This window comes from Oenanthe melanoleuca, chromosome 5 (genome assembly GCF_029582105.1).
Source record: "Oenanthe melanoleuca isolate GR-GAL-2019-014 chromosome 5, OMel1.0, whole genome shotgun sequence".
Lineage (NCBI taxonomy): Eukaryota > Metazoa > Chordata > Aves > Passeriformes > Muscicapidae > Oenanthe > Oenanthe melanoleuca.
Genome location: NC_079339.1, coordinates 55803267 through 55824016, shown reverse-complemented (window position 1 = coordinate 55824016; position 20750 = coordinate 55803267). Strand labels below are relative to the sequence as shown.

General features: G+C 45.0%; 1 protein-coding gene across 1 annotated transcript in view; it reads right to left on the bottom strand.

The window, feature by feature from the left end:
* Positions 1-19955, bottom strand: part of RTN1 (reticulon 1) — a 115718-nt gene extending 95763 nt beyond the window's left edge. Inside the window, exon 1 of the mRNA XM_056494021.1 lies at positions 19277-19955. Within this exon, the coding sequence (XP_056349996.1) occupies positions 19277-19445 (169 nt within the window). The 5' untranslated portion in view covers positions 19446-19955. The remainder of the gene's footprint in view (positions 1-19276) is intronic.
* Between the last annotated feature and the right edge of the window lie 795 nt (positions 19956-20750).

Sequence of the window (20750 nt, the reverse complement as noted above, 5' to 3'; positions counted from 1 at the left end):
ACTTCTCATAAATCATGTTTTTTTTTGCCCCATGGGATAATGATGTTAACTATAACCTCACTCAAATCCCAGCATTTGAATTTCAGGCTGTATGGAAGTTTGTCTCAGCATTGCACACAATGAAATGAAAAGATTTCCACAATTCAACACCACTTTAACATCAGGTTTTATAAGTTTAACACCATTGGTCTGTGAAAGAAAACACAAATATTTTTCAGAAAACATAATAATGTGTTGTTATAGCTACTCAAGGTTACATTAAATGCATATGTTCCCTTCTAAGTGGGGAAACAATGATACCTCAAAGCCATAAAACAAAAGTCTGTTTAAAAAATGGGTTTTGTCCTTGGCTTTTCATGGTGGTTGATGGGGGAAGGTGCATGTCTGCAGTTGAAAACAACTTTGAGATGTTTTGTCTCAAGCAAGAACTGCACCACCAGCCACAAGCAGCAATTAAGGAAAATTATTCTAGTCAATGCCACCTTTCTACCAGCTCAACAAGATTTTGCTGTGGTGGGAACATAAGCTAAAGTCTTCTAATCATGAAGTGGCCAGAGTTCACCTCTCTAAATAAAATCCTTTCTGTAACAGGGTTGTAGCATTTCCAGACCAGCAAGTGGTAAAAGATTTGGGCATTCCCAGAACTGCAAAATCTCAGGCCAATTAAGCTGAGTCAGCAAAGCAGAGAATATCAAGATTATTTTAATCGTGCACAGACACTTGAGACCTTATTTTCCTTCTTACATGCAGACTAAGATCTGCAAATATTGAAAAAAACATGAAAATTTGGTCTTCATATTTTGTGAGAAAAATATTGGTCCAATCAAAGAAACAACCATCTGGCACCACTCCTTCCAGATGTCTTCCTAACCATTCTTATTTTTTCTTCCCAAATGTGTGTTTTCTGCATACTCAAAGAACTGCCATGATCCCCTCTTGTTTATCCATGCCTAGCTTCAGATTTCCAAGCCTGTTATTTCCTTCTCTTTTTTCTTCCTTAATCTGTCATTCCTTTGGTCATTGAATCTATTAAAAAAACAATGTTGTGTTTTGGAAAGAATTTTATTTTGATTATGTTTGTTGTTCAAGGGGTTGTGGCTGGCTTGGCAGTGTTTTTGAGAAGACAGTTTGCTAATAATTTAAACCAACACATAGACCAAGGAATTTTGGAAATCACCATGCCACCACAATGAATTTACAACATTCACTTGAGCTGGGAAACAATCATCAGTGCTTGGAATGGTGGAATCATAGATGGAACAGAAAATGACTGTATTGTATCTGTGGAGTCACTCTCCAAATAGATAATCTCATTTTTTACTCTGTTAAAAAATCTGTAACTTCAGCAATTAATTAGGTCAGGTATCCTGGACTGGTGTAACTGCACTGATCTTTACAGGGAAAAAAATGAAGATTATTTTTCAATCCAGGCAGGTCATTGACTCTGACTTGCATCAGCCTTTGCTGCTAGGCAGAGAGAAGATCACATTTGTCATGTTTTATGAAACACTCATGAAACACAGCTTTAAATCCAATGAAAAGGTACTTCAGAGAAGGCTCTGCTGAAATCTGGTGTAGCTGTGTGCTTTAATAGAGTTTAATACAGTTCTCAGGAAACACAAAGGGGTTTTTTTCCCCAAACTTAATAAACAAATTTTCATGAGAAAATTGTGGCACAAGCAGTGTACCACAAATGGTGAAAACTGCCCATCTGCTCCAGCTGGAACTAGATGGCTTTTGAAGTCCCTTCCAAGCCAAGCCTTTCTGTGATTTTTGGAGATCTTTTGAGGACTTTGTGCTTCCCACTAATGCTGGATGCAGGATGAGACCCAGAGATGGGCAGATGTGGCAATGGAGCAGCAATATTGGAGCTGCAACACCCACTCTTGTTCTGAGGTGAGAATTCCAGCCACCCTCCTGCCCAGGAGAAACATAAACATACCAGAAACACACACAAAAAAAACAAAAAAACAAAAAAAAAACAAAAAAAAACCAAAAAAACCAAGACAAAACAAGACAAAACAAAACAAAACAAAACAAATTTTAAAAAAAGATAAGACAAACCAACTAAGCAAAATAAAAACCAAACAAAAAAACCAAACCAAAACAAAACAAAAAACAAAACTGTGGGATACTCTAGGGCTTTCCTGTTTTACCTTCCCCAACACAAAACAAAACAAAAAAACCCACCAAACCAAGATCCCAACTTACAGCAGAGCTAAGAAAGCAAACAGGTCAGCCTTTCCTGAAGAGGATTCTGACTTCACCTAATAAAATTCCCACAGCTGGACATGTGATGCTGCCACCCAAGTGCATCTCACAAGAGAATCTTAATGTTATTTTTTAAATTTTGTTACAGGGGAGATGATAGGGAAGTGATGCAGGGAGGGATTTAAAATAAATGTGGGTGTGGCACTTGGGGACATGGTGGCCTTGGCAGTGCTGGGGGAACACCTGGGCTCAATGATCTTAAAAATCTTTTCCAGCCTAAATGATTCTGTGATCCTCTGACTCCATTGTTCTATTACACTCTTTATATTAGCTAAATCCATGTATCCTCTCTTGTTGACACTTGAGAAATGATTTTTTTCTGGCAAAGAGATGTTTGCCAAGGCCAATGACAAATGTGTTGTGTATCAGCACTGAGAGAAAATGAGCCCTGAAATTGGCACAATCAAGGGTGTATGAGAGATGTGTTTGCTCATGCCTCCAATCAAGGATCCTCGTTAAATAATCATGTGACTCATACAAGAAGCTGCAATTAAGCAGCACAGCTCACACTTCTAATATCCATGAGCAGTCCACAGAGCCCAAGTATAAAGGGAATCATTTCCAAATTTGGCTCACAAGTTGGTCTGAGGAGATGTTGTTTTCTCACCAATATCAGCATGGCTGGGAAGAGGTGCTGCATTTCTCCAAACAATGGTCATTGATTATTCCCTCACCCTTTCAGAAGCATGGAAAATTTTTACTTAAAAGAATTGGCTGGAAAAATTAATTTCTATGAAACTGGACTTTTTTTGTTTTTTTTTTTTTGTTTTTTTTTTTTGGTATTTTTTGTTTTTTAATTGAATTAAAACTGTTTCAAAGCAGATCAAAAACATTGGAACCAAGTGTTAGGTATTTAATATTTCAACTCTTTTTCTCGATGTCACTCTTATTGCTTTCACTGCTTTATCCCAGGTACCTAAGGGACACCTTTCACTGCTCCATGTTGCTCCAATCCCAACCCATCCTGTCCTTGGACACTTCCAGGGATGGAAGGGTCCAGCTTCTCTGGACAACCTGTGCAGGGTCTCATCACTTTCAGAGTGAAGAATTTCTTCTTAGTATTTAGCCTGAATCTCCCCTCTTTTAGTTTACACCCATTCCCCCTTGTCCTATCACTGTCTGCCCCCATAAAAAGTCACTGACCCTCATTTATATGGGCTGGATTTATATTTCCCATTAAGTACTGGAAGGCCACAATGAGGTTACCCTGGAGTCTTCTCCAGGATGAACAGCCCCAGATCTCCCAGCCTGTCTCCCCAGCAGAAGTGCTCCAAACAGTGCTGGGGTTTACACTTCACTGAAACCCTGTCAGAAAACAATCCATCTCTTGCTGAAGTAAGCTATCAATTTTGTCTTCACAGTCCACATTTATAAATCAATGATGCACTTTTCCCATTTCCCCTTTGCATTTGCAACAATGCTAATTAAATCAGTTTAATAAGACTGTAGTTTCCTCCTTTCTTGGATGCAGGCACTGTGCTCTTAGCATCCAACTGTCACTGCTCACTTTATCTTCTGTAATTTCTCTCTGCCAAGCCTGCATTTATAAAAAACCCTTGTTATTATTTTGTGCTGAAGTTTGCTGTTTGTCCAACTTATTGAATGCTAAGTTGAGATTTATCTGCAGGAGTCCATTCACCCACTCCCCCTAAGGAAAGCCAGACTTTCCCTGCAAAACACATATAAAGCTATTTTTCTTTTAAAAAAATAAATTATTACCATGAAAAGACACTGAAACACAAAAATATCAACCATTCCTACTTTTCTGTGGTTGAATCCTTTGAAAGATTTCCTCCTTTCAAAGAGGAAGAGAAGCTGCTGGTTTGTACCAAGGAGAACCAAACCAAGATTGGAAAAGAATAAATAAGTGTATTTCCTGCTGCCATGCCTCACCTCAGCTCACAGATTCACCAAAAACAGGGCCAGAAACACCTGAAAGACCTGATTCCATCACTGGCCCCAGGCAGCAGCATCACTTCTCTGCCATCTGGGTGATGTCCCTCTGCACTGCCCACTCCAGCACCTGAGCTGCAGCCTCCACCCACACAGCAGCTGGTCCACATTCTCCAAATTTTTTTCCAAATGTTTGATCTGAATGTTTCATCTGAAGCCATTCCTGGACACCAGGTTGGCTCAGGCTCTTTGCTTGGGCTTTCATGAACTCAAAGCACTCAGAGGCTGCTGCTGTTCTGCACCCCAGCAACTCTCACTTTTAGCTTAAACATGCCTGGTTCTTTCAATCTTCCCCCTACACTGTATTTCCCTGACATCTGATCACTCTGGTCCCTCTCCTCTGGCTTTTCTGCATTGCTCCTGAGGTGTTGTGCTCCATTCTGGGCACCACATTCATCCCCAAGCCATTTATTGCATCTTGCACTTAAAAACCACATCACCACATCTCATCCTGGAATCTGCTGTTTAGCAACAACAAAACAGCACAAGATTTGCAGCCTAGGGTGGTTTGGGTTTGGTTTGTGACCCTCAACCACCCCATCCTTCTCTGATGGATTCACCTGGAGTTTCCCATCCCATGGTTAGGAAGCTGGCTCTTCCTGCTGAGGTGCCCTGTCCCTGCACAACCTCCTCCTGTTTATTCTGAATGTTTATAGAGGTGGCCAAGATCACTCTGCTTTTTCATGTGCTAGATGTAGGAGCTGGGAGAGCTCAGCCAGGCTCCAAGGAGTGAACCCAGCACATGAGGCAGGTCCTGCTGCAGCACAGCACTCCTCCAGGAACTGCTCACATGGTGAAAGGCTCAACAGATCTGTCTCTGCTTTGAAGAATGGGGATTTCAGGCCCTTTCAATTGACTGAAAGAAATAATTGAGAAATAAAAATGTATTCAAAAGCTTTTTTTAAATGCAATTATGTTAATTGTTCCCAGTGAACAAAGGGTGGAGGGAGGTGGTTTTACAGGAAAACTGTGCCTCCAGATTTTGTGAGCACAGGAGATGTGGACCAAAAGGCATCTGCTGAATTCATAAGCTGAACTCCCATCACTACATCCCTTCATAAACTGGTGAGAAATCCATTGCTTAAGAAGTCCAAACTCTTTAGAGTAGTTGGGATTCCATTTCTTGCTGTCCATTTCCCCCTCCATGCTGACTTCCTCTCCAACCTGGACTGACACTCCTGTGTAACATTTACACAATTTTACCCATCTGCCTACACTGATTTTTAGTGTAGCTCATTTCTCCTGCCAGTTTCACCATGCACCAGAAGCAAACACCCTTTTCCCTCTCAAATTTATGTTGGACAAGGTTAGAAACCAGCTTCTTTAATTAATCTTCTCAGAAGCTGGCTTGTGCCTGGCACAGTAGAGCAGTTGTAAGCAGAAACCTGAGTGAGCAATTCTGCAGATTCTTTGCTCAGCTTGTTTTGTTTTTTTTTCTCATATCTGGCTCTTTGTTTCTTAAAGTTACAAAAGCCTGGGACACCTGGTGCTGGAAGGAGACAGGAGCAGAAGACTCCTGGTAAGATTTGCTCTAGCAGTTGCTGCCATCCAGCTGAACAGGACTGAAATTGGTTGAAAATTTGGGAACAAACTTTTTTTCTTTTTTTTTTTTTTTTTTTTTTTTTTTTTTAGCAGCACATCAAATCTGAGGGAGCAGTTGTTGTTGCAGCTCCAAGTTCAGGGTTGGGAAAGGGAACCTGATGGCTCCTAAAGGCTTCACTTCCTACTCACAGGGAGCTGCTTTTCTGCTCACACAGCATGAGAAGGCTTTTCCCAAAGTCTTTTATAGAGACTAAGAAGAGTTTCATTTGCTGTCTTCCCTCACTTTCCTCCCTTGCTTGGCATCAACAGGCAAGTCACATTTTTAAGTGAGTAAAGGAGCACTATATCATGATGTTGACCTGTTGGAATGAGTCCAGCAGATAGCAGGTCTGGAATACATCTTTAAAGACAGGCTGAGACAATTGGGGCTGCTCAGACTGGAGAAAAGAAGGCTCCAGGGAGATCCCAGAGTCCCTTCCAGTGCCTAAAGGGACTCCCAGAGAGCTGGAGAGGGAATTTTGGACAAGGATATGCAGTGACAGAACGTGGGAGAATGGCCAGCACCTGAAGGAAGGTAGGTTTAGGTCAGATAATATGAAGAATTTCTTTGCTGTAAGGGTGTGAAGCCCAGGCACAGGTGCCCAGAGAAGCTGTGGATGCCCCTGGATCCCTGGCAGTGTCCCAGGCCAGATTGGAAACAGCTTGGAGAAACTGGAACAGTGGGAGGTGTCCCTGCCCATGGCAGGGGGTGGAACTGGATGGTCTTTAAGACCCATTCCAACCCAACCCATTCTATGATTTTTGATTCTATGATAATTTTTTCAATCTAAGGGCCCTGGGCTGGCTTGGGAAACACCTCATGCCTCCTTCACCACAGTGCTGGCAAAGTCATCTGCCATAAAGAGAAAATAACCTGCTTGGTGTTACAGCTTGGCAGGGATGAGATGGGCTGGGCCAGAAGGAAATTTCATTTCCAGTGACAGAGAAGCAAGGTCACAACCCTGCTGACTGCATTAAATAGATGCTCACAAACCCCACTTGCTGCTGCAGTAGCTCTCAGTTGTAATGGGTATTCTCAAGCTGAGAATAAAGTGTGTTTATGTCATTATTCTTCAGACAGAAATGTCAAGGAATAAGTCATAAATGCAGAGTTGAAATTAAGCACACTGATCACAGTGGTTTGTGTTATTCCTGACATTACCTAGAAGCCAAGCTACTGCAAAAGAAATTCTGTCCTGTGGGAAAATTTCATATTATTTTCAATTTTCTTTTCATCTCAAATCAAGGGGAAACAGAAAACCATTCTATGGAAGAGAAAGCTCCACAGGAAAAATGACTGGAAATGTTGCTTCAACAGATCTACCAAAGTCAGCAGAGCTGGCAAATAACACATGGTATTCCCTCAATTTTGTTGAGCTGGAAGAGTGAATGCCATTGTAAAACATAACTAAGGATCCTCACTATTAATTTAAAAGTGATAACACGCAGGGAAAAAATAACTATCTTCAGGAGCTAAGTAAAAATAACTGCCCTACATTATTTTTCAGAGGAGAGGAGTGACTTTTTGGAGTCTCAGCCTGAGAGGCCCTATAGCCAAAATCTCTTTGGAGAAGCCTGGCTTCATCAGACCCAGACTGAGTTCAAATGCAGCTCCTGGGGCTGTTTGTAAGACCCTCCACCCTCCTGTGGGTCAGGAAAATAGTAATGAAGGTATCTCACACCTCCCCAGAGGCCAACCTGAGCAACCTTCTGTGCTTTTCACCATCTCCTGGAAAGGGAGATGCTGGCAGAGAGCTGGCCAAGGGAAAGCAAATAGAAACACAGACCTAATACAGCAAGACTCCAAGTACAAATCATGCCAAACCCAGAATTCCAGTCAATGCCAAAGACCCAAGTTGATTTTGGGCAGGGAAGGTGAAAACTAACTTCTCAGAAAGTGCTGGAAGATGTGGCATTTCCATTTCCAAGGTGTTGCTGATATGCTGAAAACTCCCCTTGCTGCTCATTTAGCACAGCTGGAACTTTGCAAAAACCAAACCCTCCTTGTGAAATTTTGGTGTTTTTTTTTTTTGTTTTGGTGGGGGTTTTTTTTGTTTGTTTTGTTTGGTTTTGTTTTTAAATCAGCAGATTCTGCAGCAGAGTTTTCTTCCCTTGGTGTGGAGGGAGGTGTCAGGAGTTACCATCCAGCTGTGATGGCACCTTGTAAGAACAGTCAGAAGAAATTCCTGAAATCTTTATTGCTGAAGCTCAGGCTTTGGCCAATGTCTCAGAGGGACTGTGCCCACCCTCTGACATCTGCAGGCAGTTCTCTGCAGCCTGGAAAACATGCTCCAGATTCCATGCAGATGTCAGACAAAGGGAACAAGTAGTAGAAAAGGGAGAGACTGAAGCTGCACTTCTGGGATCAATTCACAGAACCGTGTAGAAAATTGTTCACCCAAAGCAGATCACATCAGAAATTATCTTGATGACAAAGAAAAAAAATAAGCTATTCTGTGCATCTTCCTTGTCTTTAGGGTGCAATCAGGGCACATCTTCAGCACTGCTATTAGCATTCCTCCACCAAAGAAATCCCAGCAAAGCACTGAGCTCTCATTTTCAAAGATGATGCTGGAAAGCTTCCCAGATTATATATTTTCCTCTTTAATTTATACCTCTGAGGATAATGCTAATCAAGGATGCAGCAAAAGTGGTGAGACACCCCCTAACCCAGGCTGATTTATTAACAGTGGTTGCATTATTCTCACTTGGAGAAGGATGTTAGCATCCAGAGCTTCCATTAAAAAAGATCCTGCTTGCTGGTAGGTTATCAAATACAAGCTGACAATGTACTTGCACAGCAGATATGCATAAGTGCATTGCACAGTATGATTCATCTGCAAAACATCCAGCATGCTAGAAGCTCAATTTAAAGTAGGCTAGAAGAACGATTCATTAAAAAGCAACAGCAGAGAGAGGGGGAAATAAAGAAACCCAAGCTCAAAAATCTCCTCCTGGGAATGGTACATTTATTTCTCAGGCTTTGTTCAGCCCCTTTCTCCTCACTCCTGAATAGAGTTTGGATGGCACAGGGAGGGACAGGCATGTGAAAATACATGTAGCTAGACAAATATTACAAATGCCATCTTCAAGGCCTGGCAGATCTACCAAATATTCCAGGGATTATGCATGGTCTGCTTAGCACGTTCAAAGTGGAAGGAGATTGCATATATTTCACACAGCATTAATCCCCAGGCCTTGTCTCCTCAGCTCTGACCTGAACTTCTACTGCACAGCACTGAATTATAAAGGCTAATGTCAAAAGGACTTTGAGGAAAAAAAAAAAATTCCCAAAATGGCAACTGGCTTTTACTATGATAACCGCTCAGATAATCCTCTGTAATCTCCAGTGGTATTTTTTAGGGTAGGGAAAAAAGAAAAAAAAAAAATCACAACAGAAAAAAATGTACATGACATGGCAATTCTAAAATAGAATCAAGAACTTTGCAGGCTGGAATTAGTGCTTTTGAATTGGAATTTATGTGTGTTTGGGATAAATGTCTTCCTATAAAAGCAAAGGTACCTTTCTAAACACTGCTGCCAGCCAAATAAGGTGAAAATATGAATTGATCTGAGAATAATTTGAAAATATATGCACTAATTTATAAGATTTCACTATTTTTATTAATACTATTTTTATCTACGTATCTCTTAAGGAAAGGGTTTTTTTTTCTGATGACAAATTTCTAAAAAAAATTAAATTTCAGGAAATTTAGTCCTTTCTCCTGGCAGGAGAGGTAGGTATGCATTTTCACAGGCAGAGTTCCTATTTCAACCATGTAAAAGTAATCCAGGTTTTACTTAATTACTCCACATCTGTTCATGCAATCAATTAATTTCTTGTTTGACTTTTCAGTCCTGTGTTCAGTGTACCCTCATTAAACACTCATGAAACTTTTTATTAAAAAATAGATACCACCTAAAACACTAAGAACCAACAAAAATCCTCTCTTGCAAGCAACAAAGATGCCACTTACCAGCCAATTTATTATAAGGATTTCTTAGTAAAAGTGATAAACAGAGCTACTTCCCAGAGGTTCCAAACTTATTTTATTTTATTTTATTTTATTTTATTTTATTTTATTTTATTTTATTTTATTTTATTTTATTTTATTTTATTTTATTTTATTTTTATTTTTCCCATTAACAATGTATTCAGAGGAAGTGACTCCTCTGGGATTTTAACTCTCACACATCATTTTGGAGTTTCACCTTTGGGTCCAACACCTTTCCTACAAACTAGTTATGCTCTGAGAATCACAAATTATAAACAGAGACTTTCGGGATAACCAGGAAATTCTGAGGAATCAATTCTACATTCCACTCCAGTGACAATTTGCTAGAACAGTAGAGAAATCAGCAACTACATAAATGCTGCATTATGTCTTTTTTTGAAGAACTGCAAAAGCTGCAAAAGAGAGGAATCAGCCCCAGCTTTAGGTTAGCCCTACATCAAAGGCAGCTGTCTCAATTAAAATTTAGTGCACAGCAATATTGCAGTTTAGAGCATTTGCTCAATGGTGTTTACCAAAGCTATAAACCTTTATAACAAAAGCAAAAAAAATGTAAAAATAAAAAATAAATAAATAAATAAAGCAAACTGACAGACATGCTACATCCTTAGACAGAGATGAGCACTAAACAGAAGATGAAAAACCTGTGATACACATTTTTGTAACTTTTATAAGGAGCGGGAGAAGACATTTCCCATTTTAGTAAAATCAGTTCTGCAAATAACAAATGACTGCTGCTGCTATCACACAGCTCCACCTGCACAGAGCAGCTCAGCTTCCAGTTCAGCTGAAGTGCACATTTCATTTCCAGCGTGTTGCATCGTGCTGAAGTCAACAGGAATGGAAATACATGAAATGCAAAACATGCAGCAAGTGCATCTCGTTAGCCCCTGCATTCAGGACACCAGGGGAAGACCCAGTTAAGGCTGATGGGAATTCAGACCCCTCCATGCTCCAGCAGAGAGCTGGTCTCTGTGAAACCTCATTCCCCCTGCCACCAGCACATGGAATGCTGCTCCACAGATCACAGCAGAGCAGAGACACTGATCCCAGCTCTGCTGGCTGCAGGTTTTCACCTCCCAGCCTCCCTCAGGGAGAGGGATGCAGCTGACCTGGATACAGGTGAACACTTGAATTTAGAGATTTACAGCAGCCTTTGGGCTGTGCTCAGGATCCAGCCCTTTGGCCTGGCATTAAAGCAATTTCCAAGCAGAGCTGCTCTGCTACATGTGCACCAAAACCTGTGTGGGGTGAGGGAGTCCCCACTTTCCTGAGGTGTAAAATGATGTTTGGGGGGGAGGCCCCCACTTAGAGGATGGGTTAGCCTGTGAATAGCAGAACTCTCTGGCTGATCACAGCCCTGAAATGCAGTCTGTGCCTCCAGCAGCTCTTTCCCAGTGCCCCTGAGTGTTTTGGGGGCTGTGGAGGGGCCCAGGCTCACACCAGCACATCAGATGGCTCAGGCTGTCTGCAGCCCTTCTCTGCACAGCTGTGCTGCAGAGCCTGCCCAGGGTGAGCATTTCTGTTTGATCATGCAGCCAGTGACTAATGCAGTGCAGGGAAAGCTGGGCATGACATTTGGGTCTGTAACTTCTGCTTTTGTGGCTTTGAAATGTCCGTGGGGTGAGGGATGGCACCCAGGGCTGTGTTTGGGACACAAAGCCCTGGCCAGACTTGGTGTTTCCTCCTTCCCAGCCACAGGGCTCACCCACATGTGCACCCAAGACATGGACTGATAACCTGGACATTAAAAAAAACCCTCAGAGATGAGAAGCACAAGATCCTGAGGGAATGGGAGCAGGAAAATTTCCAGCCTGGAAAGGCTGCCCCATGCATTTGCTTTTTACTGGCCACAGTTAAGAAGTCCCTTCAATGTTTAAAGCTACTGGCAATAAATCAGCTGCAGTTCATAAATTCAACACTGCTGAAAATAAGACATAACTCATGTCCTGAACGGCACAGAAAAGACTCTGCAGAGTCACCCAGAGCAGAAAGCACCATCCCTGCTCCATCACCTCCTGCACCCAGACTCTGCAGAGTCACCCAGTGCAGAAATCACCATCTCTGCTCCATCACCTCCTGCACCCAGACTGTGCAGAGTCACCCAGTGCAGAAAGCACCATCCCTGCTCCATCACCTCCTGCACCCAGACTCTGCAGTCACCCTGTGCAGAAATCACCATCCCTGCTCCACCACCTCCTGCACCCACACTCTGCAGAGTCACCCTGTGCAGAAATCACCTTCCCTGCTCCATCACCTCCTGCACCCAGACTGTGCAGTCACCCAGTGCAGAAATCACCATCCCTGCTCCATCACCTCCTGCACCCAGACTGTGCAGAGTCACCCAGTGCAGAAATCACCTTCCCTGCTCCATCACCTCCTGCACCCAGACTGTGCAGTCACCCCCAGTGCAGAAATCACCATCCCTGCTCCATCACCTCCTGCACCCAGACTCTGCAGAGTCACCCAGTGCAGAAATCACCTTCCCTGCTCCCAAGCAAACACCCCACTGCAGCACTGCATCCAGGATGGGAGCCACTGCTGTGTGAGGGAGACTGGGGAATGCTGCAGCTGTTGATGGCAATTGTGTTGAAATCACCTCTGCAGAACCAGCTCCCTTTTCCCATAGAAGATCTCATGGTAGCAGGAGGCTGTACCAAGGGAAACTCATAAGAGCAGTGAAAGAAATATGCAAATAACTCTTTCACCAGCTGATATTTAAATAAAGATGGGAAAGCTCGCTCTTAAGGAATATTAAAGTACAAAGCTGGTGTTTATGAGGTAACACCTCAATATTTGAAAGTGACAGGCTTATGAAGGATGTAGTAATTTCTAACAATTTTTATTCTCACCTAGACACACATGATAGATCAAAATAAACAATAGCAGCATGAATATGATTTTCATTTTACATTTCCCATCTCTTTAAAGGTTAATTTTCACAGTGATGTAATGAGATGGGTAAGTACTGGTGCTTCCATTTTGCATGCAAGTGTCCTGAAGCACTCTGGTCTAGTGGGTAATAAAGCCAATTTATACATGATATATCTTCTACCTCATTTATCTCTAAATTAAACAAAACATGCTCACCTTTATGCATATGCTTAAGACCATCCTAATTTTAATAGCAGTTAAGAATGCATTTATGTTCCATAAAATCAGAATCTTAAATACTTCATTGAAACAAGGAGGACTGAAATAGGTGATTAAGGTCCTCTCTATTTCAAGCTTTGTCTTGCAAGTGAGTGCCAAGAATTTATTCTCACTGTTGAAGGCACAAGGTTTCTTGGAGGAATAGACTGACCATAAATCAGAAATGTCTTAATAAACAAGAACACTAAATGTGAGGTGTGCTCCTGAGTGCTGAATCATGCCAACTCTACAGCTTCTCCTGAATTAGAAAACTAATTACAAATAATGCTTCATTATTTGAAATGGTCTGCTATGTGGAGGCTACCTTCTCTTTTGAAAAAAAAAAAAAAAAACCTACAACAAACAACAAACAACTCAAGAAAAACAAGAACTCCTAGAATTTTGTAAGCAGTCCTGATTTAGAAGTAAGAGAATAGCACATGAAGAACAGACATAAATGCTACATTAAAAATGAAAAATCTCAGTACATACTTGGCCCATTTTTCAGGTGCCAAACAAGGAGGGACAAGAAATCACCCATTTAAAAACTCCATTCCCTGTTGATGATGTGGACCTGCAGCACAACTCATTGGTTGTTTCAGGAACTTTGAGCTAAAACTCTTAAATAAAAAGAGTTTTTGTTTAGGACTGACAGCAGAGCCTAACTCTAATCCTGAGCATGCTGGGCCAATCCAGGCCATGCAGTTGGGCCAGGATCCCTTCATGGCATGGTCTGTGGGGACATGATAAACAGACCCGTGGGATCTGCCCAAACTCCGCTGGGAGGACTGGAACAGGGACAGCATGCAGGCATTTTCTGGGGTTGCTGTCCCCAGACAGACTGGTACCTGCACAACTCAGGGTTTTTGGTAAAAATAAGGCATAAGACATGTCATTGAGTGGCATTTCCAGAGCTGAAGGAAAAAGGAGACAGATGTGCCTCCAGAGACCCTTGTAGCAGTGAGAGATAATGAAGCACCCAGCCCAGGGGAGATTCACAGCCCAGAAAATACTGCAGCTCACAAAACCCAACACTTGCAGTAACTGGGACATCCAAAGCCTCTCCCCTCCACACCATTCTCCTCCTACCCAAACTCTCCCCCTCAGTTCCTCACCTATAAATAAAACATTTCATTACTGAGTGATAAAGATTAAAGTAAGGCAGGTGAGTCACCCTCCCTGGTACTACTTTGCTCTTTCATCTGCCTCATCCTCTTCCTCAACCCAGTTGCAGCCCTGAAGGCTGAAGAAAATTCATCAGTGTGGCAGTAAAAGCAGACAGAGCTATCTGCATCCCTGTGAGGAACAGGGAAAAAACAGCTGCATTTTGATCTGTATGGAATTGAGAACTTCACTGCTGCATGGATTTTATACCAGGAGTTTTAGGCACCTCTGAGAGCAGTCCAAATGCAGAGCATTTCCATTGCTCTGACTTTACCCAAATGAGAATGAAGGATGGTACTTCAACAGGATTTTTTTTTTAATATATATATTTTTTTATGGCTAACTATCGGCTTAGGCTACTTTTTCAAGCCTCGTGAGGATTACAAGAACAGAAAGATCCAAGAAGAAATCCGCTTTGTTTCTGCCCCTCTGCAAAATCTGCTTGCACTAACAAAACTCCAGGGAATGGGGAAAACCTCCACCAAAGGGTCCCTGTCCCCTTCACTCACAGCAGTACATCAGAAGTTTTAAGTGGCTAATCCAGACAGCAGAGAAAAACTGAATTCAGTTCTCTAAATCAGAAAGGACTAAAATGTTGATAGTAGAATTGGCATGAATATATACTCCTCCAAAGTGGGACTAAATCTGGCCTTAGGGGGTTCAATCTGAGCAGGATTGCCTGGAAGCTCAGGACATATTTCCAAACACCTGCTGAGGCTCTTCTGTGTCATGCTTAGGTCAGTGAATCCATCATACCAAGACTTTCCTACAGCAACTTGAAAAATTAGGGTTTGGACCTTGGCCTTTCCAGTGTGGGGGATTTGAGCAGCACATTGCTATGGGTGCTTGGGGAGAGGGAGATCTTCCTAGACAGCACCTGGGAAGGGGGGAAATGCCACAAAGAGCCACTTGTCTTGGGGAATCTGCTGCATTTATCCATGACCTGACATCCCAAAAAGTGTCAGTGCCAAGCCCAAGCAGCGCAGACATTCATGTCCATGCCTACTTCTCTCCAGCCAGGTGAACCCCAGTGCTCTCAATCTGCCTGAAAACCTCTTTCATGCTGAAGTGCAAAGCTGCCAGTAACTGGAGAGAAACCATAAACTGAGATTCACTGGTGCAGCATTGTCAGTGCAAAGTCAGGCTTATGGCAGGGCAGGCAGAGGGTTGGGTTGGTGGGTTAGCTGATGGTGAGAACAGATGGGGTCACAGCACAAATCTTCAAACCCAGACACTACAAATCATGAGAATTAGAAAGGGGTTTTAGGAAGGTCCATACTTAAAGCACTGACTTTAGAGATTGTCCTCATCACAGAGCAGTGGGAGCCAACACCCCTCACAGTCTTCTGTGTTATCTCTGCACCTATCAGAGCATGAAACTCTCCTGGGATTTGGCCTCCCCTTGCTCCTCAGCTCATCTGCCTCATCCAAGCAGCTTTGAGCCCCTCCATCCCTCACTGGCACACACCAAATGGATGCTGTTATTCCCACAAGCACAGGGCTCCCACACCACTGAGGCACCCCAGGGGATCCCAGCCAACCCTTGGATGCTGTTCCAGAAGGGTTCCCACAGGCCACATTCCCCATCCCATTGTGTCCCCATGGACATGTCCCAGTTATCAATGCCATCCCCTGTGGCACTGGCCTCCCCCCCTTTGGGATGTCCTGAGTGCTGTGGCCTGTCTGAAAGCCTGGAGTGAGCACGAGCTCACTCTCAGCTCCATGGACATGGGGGCATAACCCCACTGACTCTATCACCCTACAGACACCCAGCCTGCACGAAATCTCCCAGATCCTTACACAGGAATCACCATTTGTATCAGTTCCTACCCTTTCCCTGCTATTTTTCCACTGAAGAACACATCCAGCATGGGGCTACAGTCCATTCTTCCATTTTGCCATTTCTCTGGAGGAAACCATATGTATTTATCCTGGGGAGTGCCTGTTAGCCTGTGTCATATTTTTGGAAATAATTCCTGTCAAGGGATTTTAATCACTGTTGGTGCATAAAAATAAAATAACAGAATCTGTGACCAGATGGTGTGTTGGGTGACATGGGGCTCTCTTCACCAACATATAACTGCTCACCAGCCCTTCAGAACAGGTCCTTGCCTGCAAGGTCCTCTCACCCTGAACCAAATTCTTTTTTGGGAAGAAGGAAAACTCTGCATTTGAGGAAGAGAGACATTTTCAGCAGAACTCAAGATAAAAGCAAGAGAAACAGCTTTATCCCTGCCCAGAAGCTACTGGAGTTTATCTTCATTGCAGCCCTGCAGGAGGAGAGGCTGCTGTGGGACCCTGTTGCCCTGACTTTGCTTGAGAAATCTCTGAGCTTTCCACTCCTCGTGGGAATTTTCTCCTGCAGTCTCAATCACTGCCGATTTTGGTTGATCCAAAGAAAGGGGAGTGAAATCCATTGCTTTTCATCATTCAGAAACCACTCACCAGGTTTTGACACAAAGCCAGCTTGGCTCAAAGCCGGGCCCACGGCCAGCTTGAAAATATTCCTGAACCTTTCAACAATCCCTGGCTGGTTTTCAAACTTAAAACAAAAGCCAAGATCAGGGAAAGTTTGCAAATTTTTAGGTTGTATAAGAAAATATCTGCACAACCTGTGATGAATTCCCACCATTTGTTTTCAGTTCTTTCCATGCTGAGAGAATCTCCCAGACTCCAAACCTTGCTCTTGCCTCAGAGAGCATAACCATGGTTTTCACACACAAAAGACCAGTCTGACATGTGTGGAGGAAGATACAGGATGAGCTGGGAAGCTACCTGAAAATTATTCTGCCCAGTTCACTCCTGTTTGGATGGATTGCTCCTTGTCTAAATTGTCCCCAGATGGCCCATTGTGAGTTTACAGCAGACTATGGCAGAGTTGTAAAAAAGCTGGAGCAGTGCATCTCCTGCTGGGTCCATTCCTATGGCTCAGGAACAGGCAGGAATCTCTCTCTGAGCAGGAGAAATAAAGAGTTTTCAAAAAGCTTGACAGTTTCAGATATTCAACAATATGACAGCCTTCTTATTCAGAAACTTATGAATACTTAGTCACACAGAGAGAACAAGGAAATGATTAACTTCCCCCGGTGAGGGGGGCGGGAGTCGTGGCTCTCTAGGTGGTGTGGAACAGAAATCCAGCTGCTGCAGCCACAGACAGAGCAGGGCTGAGCTGCCAGGGATGCTGCTCTGCCTGCCATGGTCACAGGCACGCACACAGCCACACAACGCTCTTTATTGAGCAGGGAAAACAACATGGGAAATGTTTACAGCACCTTACTACTCTTATGGTACTGCTGGTTTGACAGGTTGACAGCCCACAGCCAGCAAACACCAAAGAAATGTCCCTATCACTCACTTTGCCTCCACCTTGCCACAGTTTGACACAAGCAAACACATCTGAAGCCCCTTTGCAGAGGATTCCAAAAGCTTAAAAATTTCGTTGCATCTCTTTCTCTTTCTTTCTTCTTCCTTTCCCATTTTTTTCTTTTCTTTCTTCTTTTTCTTTTCTTTCTGTCTGTCTATTCTGCATTCTCTAAGTGTAAATCTACAGATATGTCAAGCCTGAAGAAGCCTTCCTCAAATGTAAGCAGTTTCGCAGTGATTCCATTTAATGGTGATTTACACAGTTTAAGAGACCACCCCTCTTTGTTCTGTACACTAAGATTCAGCATGGCCGTATTTTTATCCATCAGTGAACAAAAAAAAGCTCACAAGATTCTTTTCCACCCTTGTTTGTGTCATTATATGGTTGAGGCAGCCCTACCTGCAGACCCCAATCCTGCTCCCCTTCACACCCTCAAGCAGCCTGACATTCCCAGCCCTCTGCCTGTGCCTCCAGCAGAAAGTCACGTTTCACAGCCCAGCACATCAGCAGATGAGCTGCCTGCCCAGAGCTGCAAAACAGCAAAGCATTTCCCACATCAGCCGAGGGGTGTTAGGTCCTGTTTTACCCCTGGGCTTGGTCACATCAGGCAGACAGACAGACAGACAGACAGGCACCAGGGAAGCATCCAAGGGGGGGCACACACCCAGACCCCAAACCACGGGTGTGGGTATGAGCAGAACAGCACACACAGCACACACAGCCACAGACTGTGCTGCTCCTGGCCAGCCACTCTTTGTGCTGATTGACTGGAGGGGATTAGAAGGGACTCAGCCCAAAAACGCAGTTCCTAATGCTCCTGCAGCCATTGCATAACTGAGATCGATCCCTGTCCCGAGCCCTGACCCTCAACTTACTCAAGACAAGTTTAATGCTTCAGGCTCTGTAATGGAAACATCTACTTCCCAGTGAGATGGGATGCATCAGCTCCCCCAGGGGTTTCTGGCTGTTTGGGTTCTCTGACAGACAACAACATGAAAGAAAGTAGGGAATTATCACCAAGAAGGAAAGAGTCATTTTTCCCCAAATATTTCTACCAGAAGCTATGGGGAGCTGAAGCTTCCTGGGGTTCATGAACAGATATACACCTGCTATTAATACACCTTCTAAAAGAAAGCAACCCTAAACCAAGGGAAATTGAACACATCCCAAAAATAAACTGGAAATCAATGAACCTGCAGACCCTAAACTGAAATGCACCTGAAGTCGAACACACATCAGTGTTCAAAAGGTGGAAAACACAGCAAGCAAGAAGTCCACAAATAAATGAACAAGTCCCAAAAGCATGCACAACATGTACAAACACTTCAGAAGAGGCACTCCATTAAAAGCTGGGTGTTGAAATAACACGAGGGGCCATGCAGGAATTCCAGGTGCACGGGGAATAGCTGAACTAACTCCGTTGAGATCTGTCACTCCAGATGTGAACAGGTGTGTGACAAATGAGGACAGATCCACATCAAGTCAGTGAAATCTAATACCCTTCAACATTTGCCTGGAATCTGGTTGTCTTGTGCCTAACAAACTGCAAAGAGCTTTAGGGAACTTGGCTGGCTCCCGCGTCCCCCCTCCCCCACATCAGCAAAAAATAACTATTTGCAAAGGCCGCAATTCCTCGTTATTTTCTGTTTCCCTACATGCGCTCACTAACTCGTTAGCAATGTTTCCAAGCAGCCAGGCTGGGAGAAAAACAGAGGAAGCGTCGGGAACGAGACAACCTGGAGATGCTGCCGGCAGGGCCCCCTTTGTTGAGCATCCCTGGGTACCCCTCGCCTTTTACCTGGGGATGCAGTCGCCATGGTAACGGGCGGGTGTTCCCTGGCGGAGCCGAACCCCAGCTGCTCCCGCTGCTGAGCCCCATCTCCATCCCGCATCTCCGCCCCGTCCGCAGCCCAGTGCGCCCCAGTGCCCGCCAGCAGCAGCTCCTGCGGGTCCGGCGGGGCTGACATGCTGCCTGCGAGGCGGCCGCTGATCTCCGGCTCTGGGGATGCAGCGGGGGCCACCGGAAGGGCTGCGGTGGCCGCCGGGCTGGCTGGTGCTGCGGTCTGGCCGGCTGCGGGGACCGGGAGCCGCCGCCGCTGCTGTATCTCCGCTGGCGCTTATTACGCAGGTGAAAATGGCTTGTTAGTTGGAGCCTTCCAGCCCTTGCGTCACCCTGTGGCTGGCATATCACAGGGCAGGGATCTGCCAGCCAGGCTGCTGCCGCTCTCCGCCGTTTAACTGCTTCAGCAGGGTAGGCATCGGCTTGTGCGGGGAAGGGAAGAAATGCCCCCTTGCAGGCGGGCACATCCCTCCGTGTCCCCTCCCGCAGCCCCCCTCCTCCTCCTCCGCATCCCTGCGCTCCGGAGCATCCCGCAGGCGCCGCAGCCGCGCACGGCACCGGGAGAGCCGCGGCTCCGCCCGCCCCGACGGGAGAGCCCGGGGCACGGAGCTCCGGGAGAGACCCCGAAAACCGCCCCGCTCCTCCCCGGCCGGGGGCACGGAGCTCCGGGAGAGACCCCGAAAACCGCCCCGCTCCTCCCCGGCCGGGGGCACGGAGCTCCCGGAGAGACCCCGAAAACCGCCCCGTTCCTCCCCGGCCGGGGGCACGGAGCTCCCGGAGAGACCCCGAAAACCGCCCCGCTCCTCCCCGGCCGGGGGCACGGAGCTCCCAGCGAGCCCACCCTAAAATCGCCCCGTTCCTGCCCCTCTCCGCCTGCCTCGGCCGGGGGCAGAGGGCTCTCAGCAAGACCCCGAAAATCGCCTCGTTCCTCCTCCTCTCTGTCAGCCCCGGCCGGGGGGCACAGAGCTCCCAGCGAGCCCACCCCAAAATCGCCCCGTTCCTGCCCGTGTCCACCAGCCCTGGTAGGGAGCAGAGAGCTCCCAGCGAGCCCACCCTAAAATCGTCCCGTTCCTCCCCGGCCGGGGGGCACAGAGCTCCCAGCGAACCCACCCCAAATTCACCCTGTTCCTTCCCCTCCCCGCCAGCCCCTAACCCAGCGAGAGGAGCCGCGCTCTGCCCCGGGGTTTGTTTGTTTAGTTGGCTCCTCTCTGTTTGGAGACATGATCGCAGCTCATTGACACTTATCAAAATAAACTCACAGCAGGTGTTTGTGTGCCTATTCTTTTTCTTTTTTTTTTTTTCTTTTTTTTTTTTTCTTTTGTGCCATTATATTTTCTTGCTTACTGCTTCGCAGAAGTCATGTGTGTGTACCGAGGCGATGAGAAATGTCAGGAATTTTTGCTGTCAGAGAGAGCAGCAGCAGCATGAGGTA